The sequence below is a fragment of the Onychomys torridus genome, chromosome 17 (genome assembly GCF_903995425.1).
Source record: "Onychomys torridus chromosome 17, mOncTor1.1, whole genome shotgun sequence".
NCBI lineage: Eukaryota > Metazoa > Chordata > Mammalia > Rodentia > Cricetidae > Onychomys > Onychomys torridus.
In genome coordinates this window covers 10,444,102-10,471,884 of record NC_050459.1, presented here as the reverse complement: position 1 = coordinate 10,471,884, position 27,783 = coordinate 10,444,102, and the positions used below count along the sequence as shown (strand labels likewise).

The following is a 27,783-nucleotide window of genomic DNA, read 5'->3' as shown; positions in this document are numbered from 1 at the left end:
AGAACTCACATAATAGCCCTGAGATAAAGACAGGGGTAGTGGACCAGGAAAAAGAATGGATTAGCATCAAACACCAAACAAGGAACATCACCTTTTATAAGGCATAGGGTTCAATCCCTAATATCTACCTATCTCTGTCTCTCTAGCATACACTCAGTCTCTAATGTCTGTCTGTCTCTCTCTCTCTCTCTTACACACACACACACACACACACACACACACACACACACACACACACGGAACAGAATTGGGCATCACCAGGCAACATCACCAGTTAGCACAGGCCGAGCTAATGGTATGCTCCCAGCATCCCGGGCCTGTTAATCAATGTAAAGCCACAGTCAGTATCCTAGTGCCTTCTCTGCACCTGTCAGTGTGTACAGGAAACACTTCTCCTGGGGTAACTACATCGACAACATCCGCTGAGGCAGAACTACTCCAAGGTCGTGAAGAATACAGTCAGAGCCTCAGCTGCCCTTTGGGCCGTTCCAGTAACTGTAATGACAGACATACCACGTGCTAGACGACACTGGCACTCCTCATGACAGGGCAAGGGCCTCATTCTCACTGTGAGAAGTGGGAAGCCAGGAAGGTTAGTCCATAAGAAGAACCAACTGTGAGCAGCCGGATGGCTCAATGGGTAAAGACACTTGCCTCTCAAACCTGGCAATCTCTGATACCCAGAAGCCACATAAAAGTGGAAGGGGAACAAACTCCATGAAGCTGTCCTCTGCCCTCCACATGCTCATCACACACACAATGTAAAAACTAACAACTAAAGAGAACTATTTTAAAAAACACTCTACTTCAAAAAGTAACTGTTGGTAAGCACATTCACACTCAGCTCAAACCTGATCAACTCTGAGAGCTGGCACACTATAACACGGGAAGCCTCAAGGGCACGAATGACTCACACTGTCACACCAACAACCCCTGGGATAACATGAGGGTGTTCACTTACACTGTGGCCTCAACTGACTCCAGCAACATCTGTAGCTATTAACTTCAAACAATTCTAAAAAAATTAAACTTACATCTTAACTCTTAACCTAGACTACAACTACAACATAATAGAATAGGCAATGCCCATTATTTCACTGTTCATACTCACTGTAAAGGCCATATTAAGGCCTTTACACCACTCACCTCTGAGCTTGCTAGGCCAGATGACAGCTGATATGTTTATTTAAATAGTGAAGGTCCTTCAATAACACAGAAAATAAAGAGATGCAATACAATGGAAAGTGTTAGGCTGTCATGTATGCACAAGGATCTGAATTCAGATCACCAACGCCCATATAAAGTCAGGCTTGGTCACGCTAGAAAGCCGGCTCAGAGGTTAAGAGCACTGGCTGCTCTTGCAGAGGAGCTGGGTTCAGTTCCCAGCACCCACGTGGCATCTCACAACTGTCTTCAACTCCAGTTCCAGAGGACCCATCACCCTTCTATGGCCTCCACAGGTACCTGGCACACATGTCCACAAACATGTGTGGACAAAACACCTATACATCATAGAAATTTAAATAATCTTAAAAAAAAAAAAAAACAACAACCACCCATACTTGGCAGTAACCCTAGAACTAGGGGCCCAGAGGGCAGAGAAGGCAGATCTTTGGAGCTCACTCAACCACTTTAACCAATCCGTGAGCTCTGGGTTCAGTGAGTTTGAAAAAAAACTACTAAGAGAAGATACCCTCCATGTGCACACGTACCTATACATGTGTGCACACTGGCACACACATGGAACAGACACCCCCCCCCCCCAGGAAAACAGAGGGGGAAGAGTCAGTTGTGTTCAGGGATGTGGTCCAACACCCATGCACATACTGGCAACACTAAACAGATTATGTTTAGTGTGGTGAGTTTGAGCGAGGGGGAAGGGGAGAGAGTCAGAGCATGCAAGCGATTGATCCTATGCAGGAGATGAAGTCAGGAAAGGTTGGAGGGAGAGAACGGGGTGGATTTGATCAGAATACATCACATGCACGTATGACTATAAATAAAACACTTTTAAAAAGGAAACAAAACCAGCAGTCAAGTTCTGACCCAGGTATGGTGCAGAGACTTGTAATTCCAGCACTGGGGGAGTGAGACAAGATGGTAAGGTCAAGGCCAAGCCTGGCTGCATTGTCAAACTGTCTTAATTTTCAAAAAAAAGGGGAGTGGGGTGGGCGCTGCCAAGCTATGACAGTAAGGAAACAGCACTTGCTATGAAAACCTAATGGCCTGAGTTTGATCCCAGGATCCCACAATCAAAGGGGTATACTAACTCCTAAAAGCTGTCCTCTGACCTCCACACATGTACCATGACGTGTATACTCACACTCACATACACACAATAGCAGATTTTAAAAAATGGGCCAAAAGCACTTGCCACACAAGCCTGGAGAAACAAAGTTTGTCCCTTAGAACCATGAGAGAATTGATTCCACTCAAAAAAAAAAAAAAAAAAAAAAAAATTGACCTCCACACATGCTCACATACATACATCATACACACAAACACACAAATAACAATAAATGAAAAATAGTATACAGAAGCAGGAAATAAAACTGTACCATCAGATACATTTTAAGGAAACAACCAAAAAGCTATTTAAAAAAAAAAAAAAAAAACACCAGTCAGGTGGTGGCGCAGGCCAGTAATTCCAGTACTCGGAAGGCAGAAGCAGGTGGATCTCTGAGTTCTAGGCCAGCCTGGTTTACAAAGCGAGTTCCAGGACAGCCAGGGCTATACAGAGAGACCCTGTCTCAAAAACAAACCCCCAAAGAAAACAAAACCTTTGACACTTTCCCTGCCAAGGAAAGTGGGACATCAGTGGGTCAGTAAATTCGTCCCCACCTCACTATGTGATACTTTAAAGAAAGTAAAAACCACGAACTACTTTTTTCATGGGGGAGGCCTCACTCTACAGGGGATAAGCGCTGTGTGCCCTTGCCTGGGCCCAGCCCAGATGATCTGCAACACAGCAGGGCTGCCCCACCCCCAGCCATTGTCACCTGGCAGAAAGCCTTGTGCCATTGGATGTAGAACCTGTTGTCGTGACGAATACTCCACCAATGGATCCCTGAGCCATTTCTGAAAAGAGAGAGAAGCAAATGGAAATAAAACTGAGAAGCCAGGCGTGGTGGCATCTGCCTTTAACCCCAGCACTTGGAGGAATCTCTGAGCTCCGGGACAGCCAGAGCTACACAACGACTCAGCATGGCTTCCCCTCAGGGAAGGCTCCCAGTGCAGTCCCGTGCGCCAGCACAGCAGAGAGCAGAGACGGGACCTAACAGCAGGAATACACAGCATCCCCTTCCACCTGAGACCCCAGAGCTCTACAGGAGCAGGACAGGGAGGCAGGAACTAATCTCCCCATGCCTCAGACAGGACAGGACAGATGAGCATGTGATCTGGACATTGTTCTTGGGACCCAAGGAGTCCCTGGCAGTCTCAGAAAGCAAATACACACCATGCATTTTTGACTATTGAACATGATTTTTTTTTTTAAATGAATTATCACTAGGCCATCACAAGGGTGTCACGACCTGATGAAGCCCAGGAAACTGACAGCCCTGCAGCATCCTATCCTGACTGATGGAACCCCAGAGCTCACGAGGTCATTCTTGCCACTGGTTATAAGGAACAACAATGGCCTTAGGAGTGGGTCTGGTCCATCACCTCCTACACCCCCAGGTGGTCCATCACCTCCCATCCCCCCCCAGGAGACACTCTCACTCCTTAACACATTCATCATGAAAACCACACAACTGCCGCTCACGGGACCCGACAACCATGCGTCCAGCAGGTATCATACCAAGGGGACTGATGTTCAGCCCAGCCTCAGCAGACATCCAGGTACTAGCAGGTCATAGCATGGTCAGCTACAGGGCACAACTGACCTGTCACATATGGTTCTAGAGCTTTTGGTACCAAACTTCTCGCCACCTTGAGGTCTTCCGCAGAGCAGTTCCCCGATTCTAGTCCGCATGCCATGCCCATGCGCTTGAGCACCTCAATATCATCATGGATTTCAAATGTGTTGTCAAAGTTAAACAGATACTCAAATCTGCGGGGGGAAAGGCACTGTGAGAATTATAGGGCTACTAAGGGATGGGCAGGACTGTGGATGGGGACAGGCAGCAGTCCCTCCCCCACCACCCTCCTCACACTCCACTCCAAAACTGTCTGAACGAGGAAATGAAAGACAAGCCATTGCATGATTCTGCAAACTGCTGTCTTGCTCTAGGTATGCACTGGGCCTGAACACCACACTGCCTGCACCCACACATGCTCTTGCTGCTGAGTTATAAGGTCCACCAGAGACCACACGTGCTGTTACTATGCAGCCTTAAGGCTGACAGCAATGTATCCCAGAGTTTCTTCCCCAGGAGGCTACACTTGGAGGACCCGTTGAGGACCAACTTGTCATTGGAGATGCTGCAGTCAATGACGGTCTTCCTGCTGGTGTTGACAATGATGAAGGGCAAATGGATGACAGAGTTGGGAGGAGGTGGCCTGCGGGCCTGCTGCTCGGCTTGGCGGTTCCTCTGCACCAAGTTCTTGAAGGCAATTTGCTAAAAAAGACCAACAGGACCCCCGGTAGATGTCAATACCAGTAACATGATGGCTATGCTTCCTGCAGACAGTGGGAACCAGGGTGGTGAGAGATCAGCCTGTAGCAGCCCTGACATTTACTGACAGCCTAGGGCGACAAGGAGCCGGGGGAACAGTCCCGTCGACACTGCCCACATTGGTCATGGCGGTGGGGTGGGGGAACAGTCCTGTCACACTGCCCACATTGGTCATGGCGGTGGGGTGGAGTGACCTGCTAGAGGACGAGTCCTAAGCTAACAGTTCTCCTGGTTGAGCACAAGGGACCTCTCTCTGAATCCTGCATGGATGCACTGCAGCACCTGAAGACTAACCCTGCCAACCCCTCTCCTCCTCCCGACAGCGGAGATGCTGTCATAAAGACAAGTACAGCTACATAGATGGGAGGGCCTGACCTCCACATGGTGAATCAGGCTACAGACAGTGAAAACCTCAACCTTGCAAGTGAGGGCCCTCTGGGGCCAGAATCCCTGATTTCCCAGATCTTCTTGGTCCCCTAAACTGGCCCCCACCATGCCCCTTAGGCTGACCACACAGGAAGAGCTATGTCACCAAGCATCACTCCCTGATTAGTGACATCGTATTTTAGACAGTTAAGACGGCCTTGTGAAGCTAGTCAGTCGCTCGCCTTTAATCCCAGCACTCAGGAGGCAAAGGCAGGCAAATCTCTAATTTCGAGGCCAGATTGGTCTACAAAGTTGAGTTCCCGGACAGCCAAGGCTACACAAAGAAACCCTGTCTCAAAAAATCAAAAAGAAGAAAAAGAGATGGCTTTATGAGGGGCTAGGATCATGTTGGGATCCCCAACTCTGACTACTAGGTCCCTGGATATCTATGGTATCCCAGGCTGGTGACCAATGACCCCCATGGCCAGTACCATCACTATGTCTCCTGGAGGGTCCTGGAGCACCTCAGTCAAGAGACCAGCCTGCCCAGTCCTGAGGTCCGCACACACCATCTGCACTAGATCCCCAGGTCCCTACACCTCCCAGGGCTACTTCACATGAACATACAGCCTCAACTACCATGCCTTCCCTGTCCAGCAGCTGTCAAGAACAACATCTACCGAGTTCACAACATGCCCAGTACAGTGTCTGGTGCCCAGCGCAGGCTGAAAATCCCCCTGGACGTCATGCTCAGTCAACCTCTCTGAGAATAAGGCCTGTGTGACCAACAGCCTGCTCCCAGAGGGTAGGTGGGTTGCTCAGATGGGCTGCTACCTGCAGGATGAGCTCCTGGAGCTGTGACTGCTTCTGCTTGATCCTCTCCAGCCTCCGCTGCCTCTCCACCTGCAGACAGAACAGTGACAAGGGTGCACATCAGTACACAGACTGACAAACTGCATCTGCCAGGCAACGCCACCACTATACCACTACACCCCCCCACACCACCACAACCACACCCCCCCACACCCCCACCAACAACCACCACACCACCACACCCCCCACCAAGCACCCCCACTACTATACCACTACACTACCACACCCCCCACCATACCCCCCCCCACCACCCCCAACACTACACCCCCACCTCCTCTACCACCATATCCCACCCCCACCACACCCACTACACCATCACCACCCCCACCACCCCCACACCACACCCCCACCATCCCCACCACTACACCACACCATCACTACCCCCTCCACACCATCACCACCACCACCACCAACAACAACAACAAAACCCATGAACAAGGATTGAGAATTAAGCTCTCTGCCCCAAAACCATATGTAAAAACCGCCTGCCAATGGTGGCTAAGAAATGAAAAGGGACCCCATGACATCAACTCAGCCACCTGGTATAGCCCTCTCAAGTGAGCAAGGACAAAGGATGCCCACTTTAGGCAACACACCTCTAAGTTCTGGCACTCCTGGGCTGAGTTGGTGGGCAGGCCAATCCACTTGATCTCCTTCTTCTCCTTGGAAATGATGTTCATGGCCATCAGCACATTTAAGGCATCGTAGACACGCCGCCGGATGTTTTTCTGGTCATAAGCCTAGATGACAACAGCCTTCTGGTGACTGGACTGCTTGGAAATGAACACTCGAGGTTCAGATCACAAGCATGTCCTAAGGGGACACTCCTGAGCCATCCTTTGAGACAATGGTCTTGCGGACAACCCAGGTCACTTCTACCGAACCAGGAGTTGTCTAGCATTTACCACTGCTTCAACCAGAAAGGCTGAGCCACCCAAGCCCACGGACTTGCAGAACACTTACTGACTCATTTGGTAGGATGTGGTTGTCAGCAGCGCTGAACTCTGCCACCAGCTCGTCAGCCACCTCATTGTAGGAGGTGGTCCCTTTCCTCTGCACCTTCTCACACACCTTCATAGAGAAATGCCGTAGGCCCTTGCCATTCTTCTCACCTTTCCTGTTCCGCTTCCTTTCAAACAGCAGAAAAACAGACACTGTTAGCAGTCATGGGAGCATGGAGAGAATCAGGACACTTTCAGAGAAGGCCCATTTTTCCCACAGCCCCAAGGCAGGTGGCAGGGGCTCCACCCTAATGTAGCAGGACATTGGTAAGTATCAGTTTCTCAAGTCAGAAAAAGAACACACACAAGACCAGTTCACACACCCGTGCCTGTAATGTCAGGGCAGATGGACAGACAACTGGAGGGCAGAAGTCAGCACAGGTCTGACCCGGACCATACACTAGGCACCGCTGTTCTAAAGACATCTGCTGGCATTAGATTATGGCATTACATTTTAGTGTAAACTCAGGAAGTTTCGGGGCTCATACCGTGACCTAAGGCAAGTGCTTAGATTGATGGCCATGTGGTAACAGGAGGGTAACCATGACGTGAACTTCCAGTCACGGAGCACACCGTATGTGTGCCCTCACTAAATCACAACCGGAACAAGAGCCGCCAAGTTCCTCTAGAGTTCGGGGCACAGATGATTTTGAAGCAAGAGATGTGGTTTCACAGCTGTGTGTTTTTGAGGAAAAACACACTGTGACCTTGAAAGATGCTCACTTTACTTCTATGTCTGCTACGATCTCAGTGACAGTACAGCCCTGGAGGGACCATCCACAGGATAGAGCCCTGAAGTGGTACCCAGTAGAAGTCACACCCTGTGGCAGCAGGTACAATCTGCACACTTATGCCCGGCCGGCGGGGAAAAGTTTCAAAGTGGTCGTGTCATAGAAAGAGGCCGCTGTGTCTTCTTTGTGGCCCAGAGCTCCAAATCCCCCACAGTTGCTGGCACGAGCTAGGCTTGCACCTCGCTCTCTGGCCCCGACGGAGATGAGATGGGAGCACTGAACTCCACGTACTCAGGCGTGTCCATTACAGACCATGTGACACGTGGCCAGGAGAGGGGTTTCTAGGCAGTTGCTGCCCTAGGGCGGGGCGCTCACCCAGCAGACCAAGGCGAGGAGTCCGACGGCTGGTTCTGGGCCACAAAGTGAGCGTTGGGAGTGTGCGGGCTTCCCACCACAACAGTGCTGGATGCTGCGGGCCTCTGAGGCGTGCCAATCACCTACAGTCAAGAGAATTCAGAACAATCAGACACCTCCACATCATGGCACTGCCGTTTCTGTCATCTGCTGACACGGGCAGCCACGGCAGCACCTCATCATGAGCCTGGCCGGCGAGAAGGCAGCAGATGCCCCACAGCAGCAACAGCAGCAGCAGTGACCACTACCGCCACCGCCGCTCTGCACCTGGCACTATGCCCACTTAGCTCAGACTTAGGAGAAGCACCAGGAGGTCTCAGCCAGGTGAGCAAGCTTGAGAAGACAGAAGACCAGAGCGCTAGACACTGGAGAGGACAAGGCAGGCCTCCCCTGGCAAAGAGCACTGAGTAACACCCACACCAAGCAGGCAACTTACTGATGGCTAGGTTTGATAACAGGACATTAACACATTTCTGGCTTTACTCTTAGTGAGACAGACAAGGATAAAAATGTTGTCTAAAGTATTCAGTAAACAAAAGAGTAGCCAGATCAAGTGCAAACTTGGGACAGACAGTGGGTCCCTCCTCCAGCCCCAAAGTGGCACCAGCCTCTGTCCAAGTGCCTGTGACACTTCTCTGCAGTCTCTGGGATCCAAAACGGACAGGTGGATCCCTGGGCCACACACAGCTAACAGTCTACCTGCTCAGAGGTGACGGCTCTTGCGGGTCAAGGTAACCAGTTCTACCATGGGTGGATGTGCGGCCCACTCTTAGTGCACCCCACTGAGGACTCAGCAACGCCTCTCTCTGTGTCTGGTACAGGTCTGCTGTTTTGGTTCCCTTAGTTAACACACAAGCCTGTCTTAGTTAACACACAAGACACTGTCTTATACAGACAGCTAATATCTCACTATGTCAAAAAATCTTGCTACACACATAACTCTAAGTCAAAAAGACCTCTGTAAATCCCAAACTACAAAGTCCCTCGTGACCAAATTCTATGGGGATAACTGAGATGCCTGGATCCCAAATACCCTCCTTTGCCCAGTGAAGATGTGGGGACACTTTGGGAACACTGGGTCACAGTGCTGGAAATGCTGAGCACACAGGAAGGATGTGCATTTTGGCTCGCTCTCTCAGGTGGGACTAGGGAAGCCCTCCCCACCCTCACAAACCACAAGGGCAGTTACAGGAGTAGCTTCTTGCCCTGCCAGAGGTAGTGCTCGATAGTCACGGTCTCACATCCCACACAAGCATGACAGCTGTGTAGAAGGTCCTGGAGCTCCCGGCTGTGAGGGCCTTCAGTCTCCTGTGCAGCAGGAGGAACAACACCCCGACTCAAGCGTAGCTGGATCACCTGCCTGCAGCTACAGCTGTGCTTGTGCAAGAGGGCACTCGTGTCTGGCTTACCCACTGCCCACAAAGAAGTTGCCAAATGACTGGGTCTGAAGAAAACTTACTCCCAGCTTCAACTGCTCCACACAGCACTTCTTGAATTGCTATGCCGAGGAAGGTCAGGTGGCCCCCTCCACAGGCAGCCTCGCTTCTCACTGAGACCTACGTCCATCAGGACACACAGACACAGCTTGCTCAGAGGCCCTGTGCATATCCTAGGTATAGCACACAGTGAGCTCCCCTCAGGCCCACACATCTGTGGATCTGACAACAGAAAGAGAGCAGGCTGTGCATACAGGTGGAGCTATCTACCTCGGCATGCACACGTTCCAGCCTCTCTAAGTTTATGCTCCACCATCATGCACAGAAATGCTCGGCAAATGCTCAACCCTGTGTGCCCGTGGCTCTCTGCACATGTGCACACACTGCTTAGAACAAGCTCTGGTTCTGTGTGCACATGCTGCTGGCATCAGGATCAGCAGAAATAAAGTTCAGCTGCAGCAGTGGGAGGCCATGCAGGCAAGAGAAAATGGGAAGCAGACCAAGGAAATGTCAGCAAGTGGGATGGGAAAGACTGAAAGACAAGAGGAGAGCCAGATGCCTGGGCATTAAAGGCCCAGCCATTCCGACAGGAAGTGGGTCCCATTCCATCTGCACCCGGACCCTTGGCTGCAGGATGGAGGAAACAGAAGCTCCCAGGAACACTGGCCCTTCCGACACTATAGCCACTCTGCAAAGATGCTCTGGTCCTACCTTCAGAACAATCTCTGCTTCTCATGGAGAAACAGAGGTCTGGTCCCAGAGCTTCTGGCCCCTGGTGGGCAAGCGCCAGAGACACAGCAGCGGCGGCCCTGGTCACACTTCCCATGTACATATGAGGTTAAATATCATCTCCTACATTAGAATCAACCTAACTATTTCTCCCAAACCTTTGACGTATGACAGTTTTTTTTCTTTTTTTCTTTTTCGGTTTTTCGAGACAGGGTTTCTCTGTTTGGAGCCTGTCCTGGATCTCGCTCTGTAGACCAGGCTGGCCTGGAACTCACAGAGATCTACCTGCCTCTGCTTCCCGAGTGCTGGGATTAAAGATGTGTGCCAGCGCCACCCAGCGACATATATGACAGTTTAAGGGTCACTTGGAACATGCCAGGCTGAGGATACAGCTTAGCAATATGCTGCTTACCTAGAACGCATGAGGTCCAGGTTCAATCCCTAGCACCACCAAAACCCAAAACGAAACAAAAGGACCCACTTGCAGCGTGTAAGCCCTCACCAGTACTATAGTGCAAAGCATAGAACAGCAATCACCACACTCTTCCAATGAAGCTCAGTTCAAATCAGACGTTGATTTCCAGATCAATAAAAGTTTAAATCACCTCATATTAACTTCCTCCCCACCTCCTGGGGCACAAATTTTGCAAAACAACTTGCTCAAACTCTCCGTGCAGTGTTCATGGTGGGAAGGACATTTTCTTCATTGCCCCAGGAGAACCAGATCCATACCACAGGGTTGTAGGGTTCTTAGAGGCCAGGGCTCTCCCCACAGCCACGACACTTAAGACCCCAATGCTTGCAGGTGTGGTGGCACTCACCCTCAACCCAGGCACTAAGGAGGAAGAGGCAGAAGAAGATAAGGCTCCAGGAATTCGACACCAGCCTAGTCTACACGAAATGATTTTCTAAGCCAGCCAGTGGTACATAATGATACCGTATCTCAAACAAAACAAAGCAAACAATAAACAACAAAAAAGGGCTTGAAAGACGACGGCTCAGTGGTTAAGAGCCAAGTTATGCTCTTGCCAAGGACCCAGGTTTGATTCCCAGCACCCACACGATGGCTCAGAAGCATCTCTAACTCCAGTTCCAGGAGATATGATGCCCTCTTCTGAACCCCAAGGGCACCAGGCACACATGTGGTATGTGTGTTACATATAGACAAAGCAGGCAACACACTCACAAAAGCCCCGAACACTCAGCATCCACTGAGGAGACTAGAGGACACCAGAGAGTGTAAATACGGCACATTCCAAGCCGAAGCACAGAAAACCCGACTGCCGCAGAGGGGCCCCAACAACAGCTGCAAAAATCCTAGCCCAGAATCTCTTTGGGGGCGAGGGCCGTGTGGCTGGAAAGCCACAGCATGGAGGGACAGCTAGGCCCAAGTGAAAGGCTGAGGAGGGTTTGGTGAGAAGGCTCGGTTGACAAAGGCACTTGTCACCAATCCCCAGGACCCACAGTGGAGGAAAAGAAACAACTCCTGCAAGCTGTCCCCTCACCTCCACACATGCTCACCTAACACACATAGAAACACAACAAAAATCATACATTTTTAAAAATTAAGCTAGGGAGTCCTAAGGCCCCAGGATTACTTGAGGGACAGCACCCAGTCCCAACCAGGGCGGGTGCTACGCCCTCCCCAGAAGATTTGAGGCTGGTGGGTGTAAGACACTGGGAGAGAAAGCAGTATATGGGCAAGGACAGAGGCATGCATGTCACTAAGGCCCAGGTTTCCCAGAATATCTAGAGGCTAGGGAAAAATCCAGAGCCAGGAAGAAGGTAGGTCCCTGGATGAAAGATAGGAATCTAAAACATCCTGCGTGAGCTCCAGCTACAGGTAAGCCCACCCCACAGACCGGAGGCCAAATCACACCGAGGGAAGCTGCAAGGCCCTCCAGGGGCTCCACATCTTTGACTGTTACTCAATGAAGGAAGGGGATGGTGCCGGTCCCTTCCTGTGGCCATAGCCACACAGCCACACCCTTCCTCCATCCCTTCTCAGCGAGGAGACAGTGGCTACAGAGGAAGGCCACAGAACTTGCTGTACCATAGAGGGAACACTCTAAGCTCGGAGCTCTGGCAACGGAAGCCATGGAGCAGGAAGCTTGCTCAGGCCTTGGTCAGTCCACCTACATCCACTAGGTTACTGCCATACTCCCTGACATAGGGGCACACTGAAGACTCTAAGATTGAGCATTATGTACAACAAAAAGCAGTGCACACTTTCAGGAATCAGAATGCACCCCTGAGAGAGGAGAGTCAACTCCTACAAGCAACCTCCACCACGCAGGAACACTGTGGCCACAGCAACACCACCCACATCTAGCCCATGCCATAGGACCCAACATTCATGTGTCTTACCACTTACCACTTGCTGTGTGATATTGACATTGGACTGTCCAAAGGTTTTTGGCAAAAGCTGCTTTCCAAGTGTGTTCACTGTGGATGGGTGGACAGCTACAAGAGATACCACACCTGGAACACAAGGGCACAGGGTAAGACTCAAACTGCTTCTCTGAGCAGAGGCTAAAAGGGGCAGCTCCAGGAAGATGGTGTTTCTATCAAGAACCCGACCTCCCTAGTTTTGACACTGCAGACCTACAGCTCAGTCACAATTGTCCCAAATTTGGTCCTGAGCATTGGCTAAGGAAGTTCTGGGCCTGGGGACTAGCAGGGTTCATTCTCCAGCAGCCATCGGACTTGCCACAACACCTCCCCAGAGGCTGATCCAGTCATCAACAGCCCAGCCCTGCCCCGATTCTCATGTCTTGGGGATAAAATGGCCACCTCTTTGCTTTAATGTGGCAAAATGCAGAAGAACAGCTAAGGTGTTTTCCTAACACGAAGACTGATACACAGAATCACCAAAGGCGGCTGACTTCTCAGCTGTAACAGAACAACCAGAACACAAACTAGAGCTAACTCTAACACAAAGTGTCTACATGAAAAATAAAAAGGTTTTTAAAGGAACCAAATGCTTTTAAATATCACTATATGGACAGTGTCACTGCCAGAATTCAGAAAAAAATCCTAAAACATTACATTCACATTTTTGTAATTGGTCCTTCCTATCTTCAGATTTAATTATCAAAGTATAAGACCTAGTGTCCCCCTACCTGACCTAACAAGAAACTGACAAGTCAGAGTTCCCCAACCAACAAGAAACTGACAAGTCAGAGTTCCCCAACCTGACCTTAGCCAAAAGGTCGACAAGTGAGCTTTCCCAAGTTTTTTTTTTTTTTTTTTTTTTTTAGTTTTTCGAGACAGGGCTTCTCTGTAGCTTTGGAGGCTGTCCTGGAACTCGCTTTGTAGACTAGGCTGGCCTCGAACTCACAGAGATCCACCTGCCTCTGCCTGCCGAGTGCTGGGATTATAGGCATGTGTCACCACTGCCCGGCTCTTTCCCAAGTTTTTTGTTTGATTTTCCTTTTAGTGCATGTCTAGGAATTGAACCCAGAGCCTCACACGTGCCACAAAAGCACTTCATCTAAATCCCAGCATAAAAATGATTGTAAGTAAACAGCCCTATTACCAAAGCAATGCATGGGTTCAATGCAGTCCCCATCAAAACACTAACGCTCTTTACAGAGCTGGAGGAAGCAGTCTACAATCAGGAGGCTTAAGAAACCCTAAACAGCCAGAATAGCCACAAGCACAAAGAGCCCTGCTGGAGGTATGGCAATACCTGATCTTAGATTGGAGCCACAGTAACCAAGCAGATCCACAGGTCAATGCGTTAAAACAGAAGATCCAGAAACAAAGCCAAGGGGCTACAGACACTTGATTTTCAACAAAAATGCCAAAGAAAAAACAGTCTCTTCTTCGCTGGATGGTGGTGATGCACACCTTTAACCCCAGCACTCAGGAGGCAGAGGCAGGCAGATCTCTGTGAATCCAATGTCAGCCTGGGCTACAGAGTGAGTTCCAGGACAGGCTCCAAAAAAAAAAAAAAACCCACAAAGAAACCCTGTCTCAAAAAGCCAAAAATCAAACAAACAAACCCACAAAACCAAAAAAAAAAAAAACAAAACAAAACCCCAGTCTCTTTGAATGGTGTTGTGAAAACTGGATTTCCATGTGCAAAAGAATTAATCTACATAATCCTGCACAAAAATTAATTCAAAATGTATCAAAGACCTTAAAGGAGGACCTCAAACTCTGACACCACCAGATGAAGACAGGACAAACACTTGACACTACACATGCAGACAAGGACTTTCTAGGACGGGCTCCAACGCACAGAAAACCACTCCAAGAACCGACACACAGGACTACATGAAGTGGAAAAGCTCCTTCAGAACAGAGCCGTCACCACTGTTGAGAGAGCTTACCAAATAGGAGAAAAACTTTTGCCAGTTACTCATCTAACAGGGGACTGATGTCAAAATAAAAAGAAATAAAAAATTCAACACCAAAGGAAGAAATAAACCAGTCAATAACTGAGCAAATGAGACACACAATTTTCAAAAGTATAAAAATAGTTAACAGTAACTGTTCAGCAGCTTTAGCCAGGGAAAGTGATCATCGCAACTACACCGAGAGTCCACCTGACCTACCAGACTACTGCCAAGAAGCCGAGTAACAAGTGCTGAGGATACAGGGAGGCGAACTCTTGGCACTGCCGATGAGGATGCAGGCTCATATAGTCACAGGGGAATCAGTGCCGGAGTTCTTTGGGTACCACACTCGAGTGTATACCCACACACATACGCATGCATACATATGATTGAAATAAGTCTGGAAAAACAAAACTAGGCTAAGCAGGCGGCTCGGTGGTTGAGAGCACTTGCTGCTCTTGAAGAAGACTGGATTTGGTTGTCAGCACCCACAGAGTGGCTCACAACTGTCTGTAACTCCAGGGCATCCAAGGCCTCTTCCGGCCTCTAGGGGCACCAGGCGCACAGGTAGTACATATACACACATGCAAGCAAACACCCATACTCATGAAATTTAAAAATTAATGATGGGAATGTATTCCAGGGCCTTGGAAACACCAGCTAGGTGTTCTACCACTCAGCTTATTTTGTATATATTTAATCACACACATATTAAGAGATACATGTGATGTCATGAGACACACTCAAATGGTAGAAAGTTACCAGTGTAATATGGGTCAACATACCCATCACCTCTCGTAGCCAAGTTGCCTATTGCTTTAGGGGGCAAGAGCAGCTAACTCAGGGGTGGGAGAGATGGGTCAGAGGTTCCCAGCACCCACACGGTGACTCACAACCATCCGAAGTTCTAGTTCCAAGGGGTCTGACGTCCTCTTCTGGGCATCCCTGAGCACCTGGCAGGCACGTGGTGCACAGACATACATGCAGGCAAGACACCAATACACATAATAAAAAATAATTAAAAAAATAAAAATAAAAAAGAGCAGGAAGCAAGCACATCTCAACAGAAACAAGGCCTTATGCTGCACACCAACAGAGGGGACCCTACCTCCCCACTCCACCCACGTCCCTCCTTCCTCTCCCCTAATCCAACCCCAGGTCAACGGCTGTGTTTCCTATGTAAGTGAGACCACACAGTGATGGTGTTTCTGGGTTACTGTCTTAGCACAATATCCTTCCTGCTCACCTCCACTGTGGCAAATGGCAAATCTCCACTTCCTTAAAACATATAATTCCCCTAATTTCTTCGTCATTTAGCCACTGACTACTCCAGTGGGCAGTGTCTTCACAACAGTGACGTCACCTCCCTTGAGAAGAGCCCCAAGAGGGGTGGCTGGGGCTACGGCAGCACCACTTTGGTCCCCCAGGGACACGCTGGTCTTCCTAACATGCATGAGGGGTTGGTGTGCATGCTCGTTAGCAGTGTGCGGGGATCTCAGCTGCCCCACTCCTCTAACAAGACCTTTACAGTTTCTTCTAAACTTTGTCTTAAATCGTCTCTTTATGCACACAGGTGTTTTGCTTGTGTATGTCTGTGCACCACATGGATGCAGTGCCTGACAAGGCCAGAAGAGGGCATCCAGGCACCTGGAAGTGGAGTTAGAGATTGAAGGGAGCTGCTGTGTGGGTGCTAGGAACAGCGTACTTCCAGAAGAGCAGTTTCCCAACCGCTGAGCCAGGCATCTCAGAGGTTATGATGCGCTCTGTTCCGGTCAGTAACAAAAGTGCACATGCCTCCTGGCCGTCTGCCGCCTTTAAAGCCTACAGTGAGCTATCCCCACTGTGCTCTAGCACTATTTGCTGATCTTGTAAGGACCACAGAACGCTGCCGGTTTGTAAGACCCTGAAGGACCTACCTACAGTGGCTGCTGGTGGGTACATAAACATCTATAATACAGCTTTCTTCCTTCAGGGAGACTCCAGGGGACGCCATCCCCACACTGACAGGTCTGCTAGACAATAACCCCACCTCTGAGGCTGAGGAAAGCGGGCTCTGAGCCAATGCCTGCTTTAGCTTAGGACGATGTGGCCACAGTCCACAGTATCAGGACCCTCCATCACCACTCACATACCAAGTATCACTTGGGCACACAGAATAGGGGCACTACGCCCTCCAGGTGACCCCACACACACACAGGATTTGGCTTCCAGAGCAGCACTTCACACCAGGCTTAAATCTCCAGAAATGTCACTGTGGTACTAAAAATGGAAAATGAAGTCAGAAAAAAGGCCAAGAACACAAAATGAGAGGCCTCTCATGATGCCTGTGCCCCTCCACCTGGAGAGGCACAAATAAACCTGACCCATGTTTGGGGCGCAGTCCACCATGGTAGCTAACATGTCCAAGAACACACAGACCACACTAGGCTCTGGCACATACTATCATTAAAATTTTCTCTCGCCTTTGAGACTCATTGAGGCCAAAGACACAATCCTGAGGCAGAAAGGAAATGCAGACACACTGTGGGTGCAAAGTGATCCTATCAGCTAGAGGATGCTAAGGAGCACAGTACAGGCCGCATGTGGAGCACCCAGAGAAAAAGCAGTCTAACACAGTACCCGGAGAGGCAGGAAGCCAGGCTGCTCGCACTACAATAACCCACAGCAGGCAAGGAGCTGGAGATGCCACTTTGTACCTTAGAACTTCTGGAAAGGGGGATCAGACTACTGTCCAAACGAGAGACAGAGCTCTAGATAAATGGTGGCTAATGAAAGGCAGGAAATGGCATTGCACAACTCTCAGAAACTGTGGCAAAAGGACCAAGCGCCCAGAAACTGAAATCACAGTACAGACAGTGACTGTCATCCCAAAGACGTTCCCAGCACACACACTAGGTTTGGGAAGGGCCCCAAAGCTTAGCACATGTGGACATATTCACATGCACACATGGACAGGGTGGTGGCTCTCCCAGGAGCGTGTAATCCCTTAGTTACTAGACTAGAGGAAGATGTGCATTTGCTGAAACCCCTGGGGAAAGAAACTCAAGAGATGAGAAGCATTAGACATGTTAGGAAGTCCAATGGCAGAACCCAAGGCCAGGTGTCCAGGAAGGAGCCTCTGACAGGTCCTCAGGGCAGAGCGCTGTGGGCAATTCAGAGTCACAGAGGTAAGAGGGCGGTCACAGGCAGCAGAGAAATCTGAAAACACAGTACTACCCTATGTTGGTTAGGATGTGAGCAGCTGGAACCAACGTGGCACTGGCAGGAAGGAAGTGTAGAGATGCCGTAGACGGTGGCCCCAGGACCCAAAGCCAAGTCACCATCCAGGAGCAGTGAACCCATACAGTGACACCATGGCATGACAGAGTCCACCAAACACTGTGCTGTGGTAAGTCAGAAGCAGCCAAGAGGGCTGTGCCAGAAAGCCTGCTGTATCACATTTACTGTCCAAACAGTTTGGAAATGTATACTGTTATGGGTTTAATATATTTTTAGGGACCAAGGGGCTCTGAGTCTCAAAGACTTGAAAAGTCAGGTCCATGTATCTGTCTGCTGAGGCTGAATTGCCCACTTCTCTCTGTAGAGACTCGTAAGACAGTCTCTGTGTTGGTGGGCCACATCTGACCAGGTGAAGGTGTTACCAGCAAGCCAGAGGCTTCCTGTAGAGTTCTCCCTAAGACCTTAGCATCCACACCTGTCATGCAGCCTCTGGACCTGCTGCCCCACAACCAAAACCTCTCTGTGCACACAAGACAATTTCCATCACGGTTTCTCTGGAGGACACCGACAGTGTGACTGAAACAGGCCCCTCTGCAGCACTAGAAAAGGGCAGGGGGAGATGACACAGGGAGCCCTAGGCCTCTCACAGGGCTGGGAGGCCACAGTGTGAATGAACAGGTTTAGGAGGAGGGCCTGGCAGATTACAGTCACCCAGGCTCAGCAGCACCAAAGCAATAATGAAGCAGGACCCCATCTCATCAGGGAGGTACCCCTTCTCTGAGACAGGCCACAGCACCGCCAGCCAGGTCACCCATGCCCAGAACTCTGTGCAGCAACTTCCCCTGGTGAATTCATTAGGTACGTGTAAACTAAGCACAGGCACCAGATGAGAGAACGGGCGGCGGGACGTGGGTGAGTCCTGCCTCCATACGCCCCAGCTTCTTGCTGCCTCCTGGGTAAAATGCTGTGATTACTCTGGCCACAAGGTACAAGTGAGGGTTGGAGTCCTGCTGTCCACACATAACAGGCATTGCAGGCTGTTCCAAGACCAGGGTACGGTACAGCGGAAGATCACCTGCCTAATGACTGCCATGGCCCCTGGCTCTAGAATGCACTCGCGTGTACACACACACACACACACACACACACACACACACACACACACATACACACACGAGAGAGAGAGAGAGAAAGAGAGAGAGAGAGAGAGAGAGAGAGATCCAATGTAGTGACAAGAATTGATTTGATAGGCATTTTACACCAACAACCAAGAAAACTCATGAGCAGTTTAGAGGCAGCACAACACTCATCATTGGCACTCCTGGGCTGAAAAGCAAAGGCAAAGGAACTCACTAGTGAAGAGTTATTTCAGCCCTCAATTGGATGGAAACCTACTGCTACTCCATCAGCAAAGGGACAGAAGGCCCAGCATGCATTAAAGGGTAGTGTCTGGATGGCACAGGGACAAGAATTCACATGTACTAGAAGGACCTGGGCTCCCGAGCCTCACGGCACTACCTCTATGCAAGTACGTCCACTCAGGCCTCTCTGAAACCTCCACTTTCACTGCCCAAGACATCTGTCAGGAGCAAGGGAAGCAAATCCCACAGACAGACAGTTCTACCTAGGCAGATTCTCTAGAAACTAACAGCAATGCTCACCCTTTGGGGAGGGAAGAAGGTCTGGAGTGAAGAGAGACATCACCGTGCATTTCCCAAACATCAGAACTCCCAAACCAGAATCAATGTACAGCATCCATGAGAGTAAGTTCAAGCCACTGCTTGTGAAGTGACGCGATCCTGAGTACTGGCGGAGCACTGGTCCACACAGGGTGTCAGCCAATCCAGTGAGCAGCACCAACCTGCCCCAAAGCTCGTGCAAGGGCAGAAGCTGTGTGTCACAGCTGACTACAGAAGCCAGGAGTAAACAGAGGCAGAAGTGAACTGACACGCACAGCATCTTAAACATGTGCCATGTACATGTCTATATCCTAACCCTCCTTACGGGTCAACTGCAGCTCAAGGTTAGACCTGTGTGCATCTAATCACACACGTGTGAAAAGCATGGCTTGGCAGGCCACAGCAGAGTTCAAAGCAAACACCAGAGGAGGGAGCATCATTCCAGGGAACAGGTCGCTCCCTCCAGTTACTTCAGCTCCGTCTCCTAGATGGAAAATGCTGTGCCCGAAACTCCGGCCGAAGGCGCACTGTCCTGTGAGTGGCACGGAAGCTCCTCTCTTGTACACAGGCGAATGCCGCCAACCATGAAGATGAAAAGCACCCACACCTGCACCAGCCACTGCCCATCCCTACCAAACAAACAAGGAGACAGCCTGGGTGGACACCCAGGCCCTGTACCACCCTCGTGACTGAGGGTGCAGTGTGTCCCACTGTGAGGGGCTGGACCACACAAGTACCAAGATTGAGGCTGGGGCGGGGGTGTTGAAGACCGAGGTCAAATCCTCTCACTTCTATGCCCATACTGAGGCTTGGAGAAGTCACAGGGAGAGGACACAGCAGTGGCCCAGGACCCGGCCCCTGGGGGCCTGGGCTCCAATACATGCAGAATGTAAGTCACCAGAAACAAATGGCATGACTGGGCAAACACAGAGGCGGCCAAATAAGGGCCAGATGACTGTTCTCAAGACCTCAGAGCCTCTTCTGCAGACAGTCACTTTCCTGGACCTCACTACTAAGAAGAAAAGAGCTGGTTTTACATTTGCAAACAATTAAGAGAAACCAGAAACAAGGAACTCTTAACAGAACCTAGAACCCTGACACGCCACAGTTCTGGCTCCACACAGGCTGTATGTTCATAGGGCCCTCACCTGACCTAAAGGAAATGTTTTTAGGGACAACAGGACCTTTCCACAAGTTTGGTCTTTAGTAGTGCCACAGCACAAGGCCACAGTACTTTGTAGAAACAGCTTGGTGCTATGGGGATGTGGTGCTACAGGGACTGGACACAGAGGCAAAGCAACACACACACACAGAGACAACCCAGGGGAGTGAGCAGGATGCTGCAGCTGCTTGTGTTATAGACACCAAGGCTAAAACACACTGTGGGGTCTTGGTAAGGTGGGCAACAGCCTTCCACCTGGCACACGCAACTCCTGCCACACCAGGCTCCCTAAGAAAACAGCTCCCTTTAGGAGTCACTAAAACACAGGCATAAGCCTGCGAAGACACGCACTCCACACTGGAGCACTGGGGCACTTGGGGTGAGGCACCCATCTCTGGGCAGAGAACACACATGCCGAGTCCCCTCTTCACACTCTCCTGCATTTCCTGATGTCTCAAAGCGCTGCAGTGGGCCTTGTACTTAGAAGGCATCGCATACCACACAATCATGAGCAGACTTACATTTCCAGAACAGGCTCCCTTACCTTTCCCAGGACTAAGATTCTGGTCTATAAAGACCTTTAGTTCTCCGTTGGCTTCAATTAGACTGGCCTGCAGAAAGTAACAACAACAACAGTAAATACAACGTCTCAAGAGCCACACAGCAAAGTTGTTAACACACCAGACCTACACTGAGCATACAGCAGGCCTGTCACTCTGGGATGCATCACTCTGGTCTGGCAGTGGAGCCCCAGGGCTACAACCTTCCAGTGGCCACCACGGCTGGAACAGGATGACCTGCAAATCCAGTCCTAAGAAGCCAGGACTGATGGCAGAGGGACATGGTCATCAGGTGATAGGTGAGAGACAGCACGGTGTCTGACGGTCAGCACGAACACCAGGAAGGATCTTACCAGACTGCCATTCTCCAGGAAACTGTGGAAAACATTTATTCCCGCCTTCACCAAACAGGTCAAGCCTGGAAGGGACATCACGGCTAGGCCCCTCCCAGGGGGGAAAGCCTGGGTTACAACAAGGTCAACTGCACACGGCCACTGGCCGGAGCTGAGGACAAGCAGCAGCGCTGGAGCAAATGCTCCTCCAAATGCACTTCCACACAAGAAAGTGCTGGAACAGAGAGAGGCGAGGAGGGGACAGTGGCCAAGAAGAGCCCAGCGTGTGACACCCATCTCCTACAGAAGAGAAAAGTGAGCTGCCATAAGCTCCTGGAGACGGTGGCAGGGCCACATGCAGGCCAGGCTGGAAAGCTGGCTGAACAAAGTCATGTGGTAATACAGGTGCACAGACAGGCACACCACGTATCAGGAAGAGGCAGGTAAGAGCATCGGGCTAAATTACAGCCAGGGTGGTAAAGTTAGAGGACTAAAGCCAGGTATGTAAAGTCCAAGCTAAAGCTAGGAATAAAGACACCACCAGGTAATCTAAGATACTGGGGTCAGGTGGGGAAAGCCAGGAGGCGCAGGGAGGAATTTAATGCAAGGACGTACGGGTGAGAACAGGGGCCTACAGGAACCCAGTGGGTACGCAGGCCGAGGGGGACAGCTTGCAGCCCAAGCTGGTAGACCTGGGCCGGAGTGTCAGGCTAAGAGTGGAGGGGCTGCTTTCAGGCACACTCCGGCACCCCCAAAATGAGTCAGCAAACATTTAAAAAGTACTTTAGGTAGGAGGGCCAAATTGGGAGGACCAAGTTGGGAAGGCCAACAGAGTAAAGCCAAGAGATTAGAAAACAGCAGGTAGGTAGGTATGTCCCCTAAGCCAAAAAGGGAAAAAGCAAGGCTAGTAGGTTAAAACCTACTAGTGACCATGAAGAAGTTATAGCAGGGTGGGTGAACCCTGCTAGTAATGGCAGGAGAACCAAGCCTTGTCTACAGTCACAAGGAAAGAGCCAGGAAAGAAAGACCCGGTGGACAGCCTGAGCTGGTTAAAGTCGATGACTAAAACCAGGCAAAAGTCCAAGGGGCTGAGGCCGCAGAGGTTAGGGTCAGGAGGGGGAGGCCAGAAGGAAGGCTATGTTACCTCTGAGCAGGGAAGGCTGACTGTCAGCACAAGAAGCTGAACGCCAAAGCTGAATGCTTACACCAGCTAAACAGAGGCAGGCCAGGCTAACACCAGGTGGGCCAGGCCAGGAGGCCTCTGAGGTAAAGGCCAAGCCCCCAGGGCCAGTGAGTAAGGTATACCGAATACCAGGTCAGGCCAGGTAGGTACAGCCTGGAGATTTGGAACAGGTCTAGTGATCCTGAGTCCCAGTTTTAGCAATTATAGCTCAGAGCAGTGTTCCTTCAGGCTCCCTCAGCTCCATGGGCTTAGGAGGGGAGAGGGTGGGGCTCCTGGTACAGCCATAACCACTGTTCCTGTCTCTGCCCCCAAGTGTCGCCAGTGTCTGGGTCTGATTGAGTAGGATAGATTCATCCTCATGCTGGACAAGCAGGCGCAGGGGCATCACCCCCTTTTGCCATTCTCTGGCACCTACCGACTGTATTGTCCAACTCCCCACACCAGCTTTGTGGGGTTCTTTGGGAGAGCCGCTCTCCAAAGTCAGCACACTACTGCTTTGTAAGTATCCTTTCCGATTACCAGCTGACTACCAAAGCAGCCTAAGGTGGACCACACTGGGGCAGCAGCTTTTGCTGTTACTGGCAGAGAAGACTCCCTGGGCTATGGTGATGCAGACAGGACCACCTCTTTCCTTGCCCACTAAAGAGTCTACCTCAATGGAACTCAAGTCTACCACACAGGAACACAACCTAGTGCAGGGACATAGCACTGTGCTGTGTTTGTGTTTCCAAGTTTTATTAGGTTACTTACCACTCACAGAAACCACAGTATAGATCACTCCCTGAGGTAAATGCAGCCAGCATGGACAGGCTACCTAGGAAGTTCCTCAGCTATGCTGCTCCTGCTTCTGGGGTCACACTCAGCCTTGATGTGAACCCACCATCCCAACTCTGGACGCTGCATCACTGCAGGGAGACAGCCCAGAGACTCAGGTGGTCTGCGCAGCCGTCCATCTGGCCCAGCAGGATCCCTCCTTCACCTCAGCCCCTGCTTCCTGCAGCACGCCCCAGAGAGCTCACTGGCCAGGAATGGCCAGCAGGACTCTTGAGCGTCAGATATGTAGTGAACAGGCACACTTTTTCCACAAGACTCAGTTTGGGGCCATCAAGCTCAAAAGGAATCAGGAAGCAATGGCCCAAGACAGGAAAGAGAGACATGAAGCCCCAGAGGACTGCCAAGTTTAGTCTGTCACCCACCGTTCCAGCCATGCCTGCAAACAAGAGTCATTGTATTCCCCCAAATCCCAAGTCAATCCCTTGCTGACGCCCTGGTGTTTTGTCACTGCTCAGAAAGCTGCCATAGGAACTGAATGGAAACCTAAGCCTCGGCCTACCAGTTCACTGACCACCCACCCCAGCGTCTGGCTGGACTCTTGATTCACACCTGTAACCCTCAGGGTGCCTGGAGAGCTCCCAGGAGGGGGTTAGCCTTCATTACAGTGTGTTCAGCAACATCCCCCAACTCCTCCTCACTACGTGCCAGTCATACCTCCCAGAATGACAAACAAAATTACCTCTAGATTGCAAAATTGACCTCAGCTGAGAACCACTGGCTTTGGGCATGATTCACGACAATGCTCCTGACAGATCTGTTTCCCAGAGCCAGCAGTAAATACACAGCTTTATCCTCGGTCCCTTTTCAAGTAGAGGCCTGAGATCAGTAGAGAAAATCTACCCAAAAGACCCAGCAGAAGGCTCCTGGCCGCCTGAGGCCCACCACAGATTGCCCCAGTGCATCATGGCAGAGGCACTCTTTCATAACACACTGGTGTCAACATCACAAAGAAAATGCAAGCTCCCCTTTCCACAGAGGACACTAGAAAACAAAGCCACTGAGGGATCTCCTCAGAGCCCTGAAAATCAGCAACCCAATCTCTAACTGACACTGGTGGCCAGCAGCCTTCTTACAGAGACCTGACCATGCCAGAGAACTTCCTACCCTCCATCAGTACCTCAGACCACAGTTTGCAGTAGAAGACAACCCCTAGAAGGTCCGCTACAGTCTAACATCTGCCTCCCACATGCACCTGCTGAATGCAACCTTCAAGAAGAGGTAGGACATTCGGGAAACCATGAGGCCAGAGGATAGAGCCCTTGTGAAGATTGGGGCGCTAACAAGAGGAACCCCAGAGAGCTGCCTGTCCTTTCACCACAAAGGGACACAGCAAGAAGAAACCAGAAGAATATACTCCCTTGGAGCCTCCCTTTCTCAATTTTCCTTAATAAATCTACCTTCAATCTCCTTAAAAAAAAAAAAAAAAAAAAAAAAAAAGGCGGCCACAGCCATTACTGAGCAAATCAAATCTGCCTTTGATCTTGGACCTACAAAGACCAGCCCTGTAAGAAGTAGATTTCCCTGTATCTTCATCACAGAAGTCAAAGGGACGGAGACAGACTGCTAGCCTGGCTGAACTGGACTCTATAGCACAGGCAGCTGGAATGCCAGTTCAACCTTTGCAGTCAGCATGTTCTCTACCCTCTCAGTTCTCTCTGGGAAACAGGCAGACTGGTCACAAGAATGCTTGAGCAGCCTGTGCGGGCAGGGGAGACTGTCCCAGAGGTAGACGTGTCTCCAGACAGCCTCAGATCTGCACAGAGTTCAATTCCAAGGAGGGAGTTCCTAGTTAAGCCGCTCACTGCACAAGCCTGACCCAGAGGCAGGAGGACCACAAATGTATGTACACTGTCACCTGAAGCCACTCGGTTCTGAGGATGCTTGTCGCATAGCACCAGGTGACTAACAGGGGCACATTCTGAAAGGACCCGAATAAGTCCAGCTTTACATAGGGAGGACGCTGAACCACCACAGCTCTGGGACTCTGACAGCAATGCACACACTCCAGCTGCACCTACCCTGCCTGGAGGCAATTACGAAGGACGGTGGGACCAGATGGCCAATGGTAAGGACAAGAACCCACAGAGAGCAGAAAACATCCTCAGCCTGCCCTGGAAAAGAGTCACTGATGCAGACTCAGCTCCATCCTGTGGACCGTGACACTGCCACACAGCACCCCAGCAGCAGGATTGGCTGCTGTGTGAGCCACACCCTCCTCTCCTTGTCCTTCCTGGCTCTGGGGGAAGAGCAGCGTAGAAAAGACCTGCTGCAGTTCTCCCCCCCACCCCAAACTAGGGCCACAGAACATAACTGAGTAGAGGCCAAAGGCTACTGTGGCAGAATGTGGCAAAGAATAGCAATGTCACCCAGGAGCACCAACCACTTACTCTACAGGAATTGTGACCTGATCACCATATTTCCAGGGTCACACCAGGTACATCCAAGGCTATAAAGTCCCAACTGGCCAGTGGCAATCATGACAGCAGCATATCTAAGGGTGGTTAACTGACCCCAGTAGCCACATAATTCACAAGGTTCCCAGCAACACCCCTACCCCCTGCCCATTTTCCATTAGTACATCAGACATCGAGTAAGCGGTCTGGACTTTGCTCTCCTGCAACACCTTTAAGCTGGAGAACCCAGCCAACTTCCAGGGAGACAACATAAACTATTCTCAAAAAAGAAAAGAATATCTGCTGACATTGGCTGATCTCTTCCATCCTGCTGCAGGCAGCACTGTACTGTAAGAAACAGCAGCAGATGACAATGGCCATGATGACCACGACAACCACCCCCTTCCAGAGAACAAGAATGACAGTCAACTCATCAACCGCAAACACCAGAGACTACAGGCATTCTGTTCATTTAGCAAGTCTTGTTGGAGCTTGCCAATGGCCATCTTTCATAAACATGACAGTACCGGCCTCAATGACAGCTCAGAATGGTCACCAGCACCATTCCTTTATAAACGCATCGGTGACCACAATCATAGCCCTGCAGCTATGCTATCAGATGCTGACCAAAAGCAGACTTAAAATAGCACAGGTGGAGCCGGCCGAGGCACAGGCACTACCTCCAGCTGCGCCAGGGGCTCGTCCAAGGTGGTTCTCCCCAGGCATAATCCCAGGGGACTGCCTTGCATGACTCTTCCCTAAGTCCTTCCCAGTTTACAACTGATTTATTTGTCTACTGCCCATCTCTCTTCTCTGCAAGACACCTGTGTGATGGGTATGGGCACTGCCGGGCAGTCTGAACACTGACCTCTAGCCAGGAACAATGTTGACTATGAGGTTGGGATACACGAGACAATAGTCCTACCATGAAGGCCAGGCAGTGAGGGCCTGCAAGGGAAACCTTCTGCTGGAATCCTTTGCTGAGGCTTTCCTGTTCTGATATTTCTAAGCCCCTCTGTGTTCTTTTATTTTCACATGAGTGCATAGGGACATGAGGTCATGAATACATGCCCTCATAAAAACCGCTAGGAAAGTATTATCTCAGCAGCTTCCTGTTTCACCAGCCAAAACCTGAGAGAAGAGTTAAGAATTAAACCCTTCTACAACAGCCACGAGAACATAACAACCTCTTTAGGAAACAGAGGCAGGCAGAGCCCTCTTGCCATCTTTTGGGGATACAGATAACAAATAAATGAATGAAGTAACACACAGATATTAAAAACCTATCGTGTCAGAAATACATTCTCATCAGCACTCAATGTGTGGGTGGCCTAAGGGGTCTAGGAGCCAGCTGAGGACACCTGGAAAGGAGGCCCCTAGGCAGCCTAAGAGGGAACCTGCAGCAGCACACTGGATTCTACTGGGAAATCTACTCACTTATCTGGCAGCTGAGAGGTTACTTTCCCTCAGATGTCGGGGCAGACAGACCAACACACTAGCCCCTTCCAACACAGGTGCCAGGCTGGGTATCCCAAAGCCTTGAGAGGACTGTACATGTGCATGGCCTAATTGTGGGCATCCCTCTCTTGAGTGATGCCTCTGTAGACCCCACAGGTGAGGGAGGACTCAAGTAATTACATACCCTAGGGAAGGTGGGCCACTGACCTCACTAGACACAAAATACATGTAAACTTCAGAGCTTGCTGGAGAGATGAGTCCTAGAAAGATTGGGCCTGCTCATGCTAATCTCCACTCACGGTGTCAACATGGCCACCACCTTCCAGCACTCTTACGAGTCCGGACGTGACAGCTACAGCGGTCAGTCGGCTTCCCCAAGTCTATAGAAAGCTGCACCTCCAGCTTCGGTCAGGTGGTACTGTTTAAGAGCAGCTTTCACCCAGAGCACCTA

The 27,783-nt window shown here is 50.4% G+C and overlaps 1 protein-coding gene across 4 annotated transcripts in view; it reads right to left on the bottom strand.

The window, feature by feature from the left end:
• Tfdp1 (transcription factor Dp-1) overlaps positions 1-27,783 on the bottom strand; it is a 43,716-nt gene that overhangs the window by 1,714 nt on the left and 14,219 nt on the right. For 2 of the 4 annotated variants that reach the window (XM_036166353.1, XM_036166352.1), the window contains exons 3-11: positions 21,117-21,183; positions 12,544-12,650; positions 7,966-8,087; positions 6,822-6,987; positions 6,455-6,598; positions 5,820-5,888; positions 4,411-4,562; positions 3,888-4,054; positions 3,000-3,078 (exon numbers count right to left, since the gene is read on the bottom strand). In XM_036166353.1, coding sequence (XP_036022246.1) covers positions 3,000-3,078; positions 3,888-4,054; positions 4,411-4,562; positions 5,820-5,888; positions 6,455-6,598; positions 6,822-6,987; positions 7,966-8,087; positions 12,544-12,650; positions 21,117-21,183 — 1,073 coding nt within the window. The remainder of the gene's footprint in view (positions 1-2,999; positions 3,079-3,887; positions 4,055-4,410; positions 4,563-5,819; positions 5,889-6,454; positions 6,599-6,821; positions 6,988-7,965; positions 8,088-12,543; positions 12,651-21,116; positions 21,184-27,783) is intronic. The other 2 variants (XM_036166355.1, XM_036166354.1) reach the window with 1 other exon arrangement.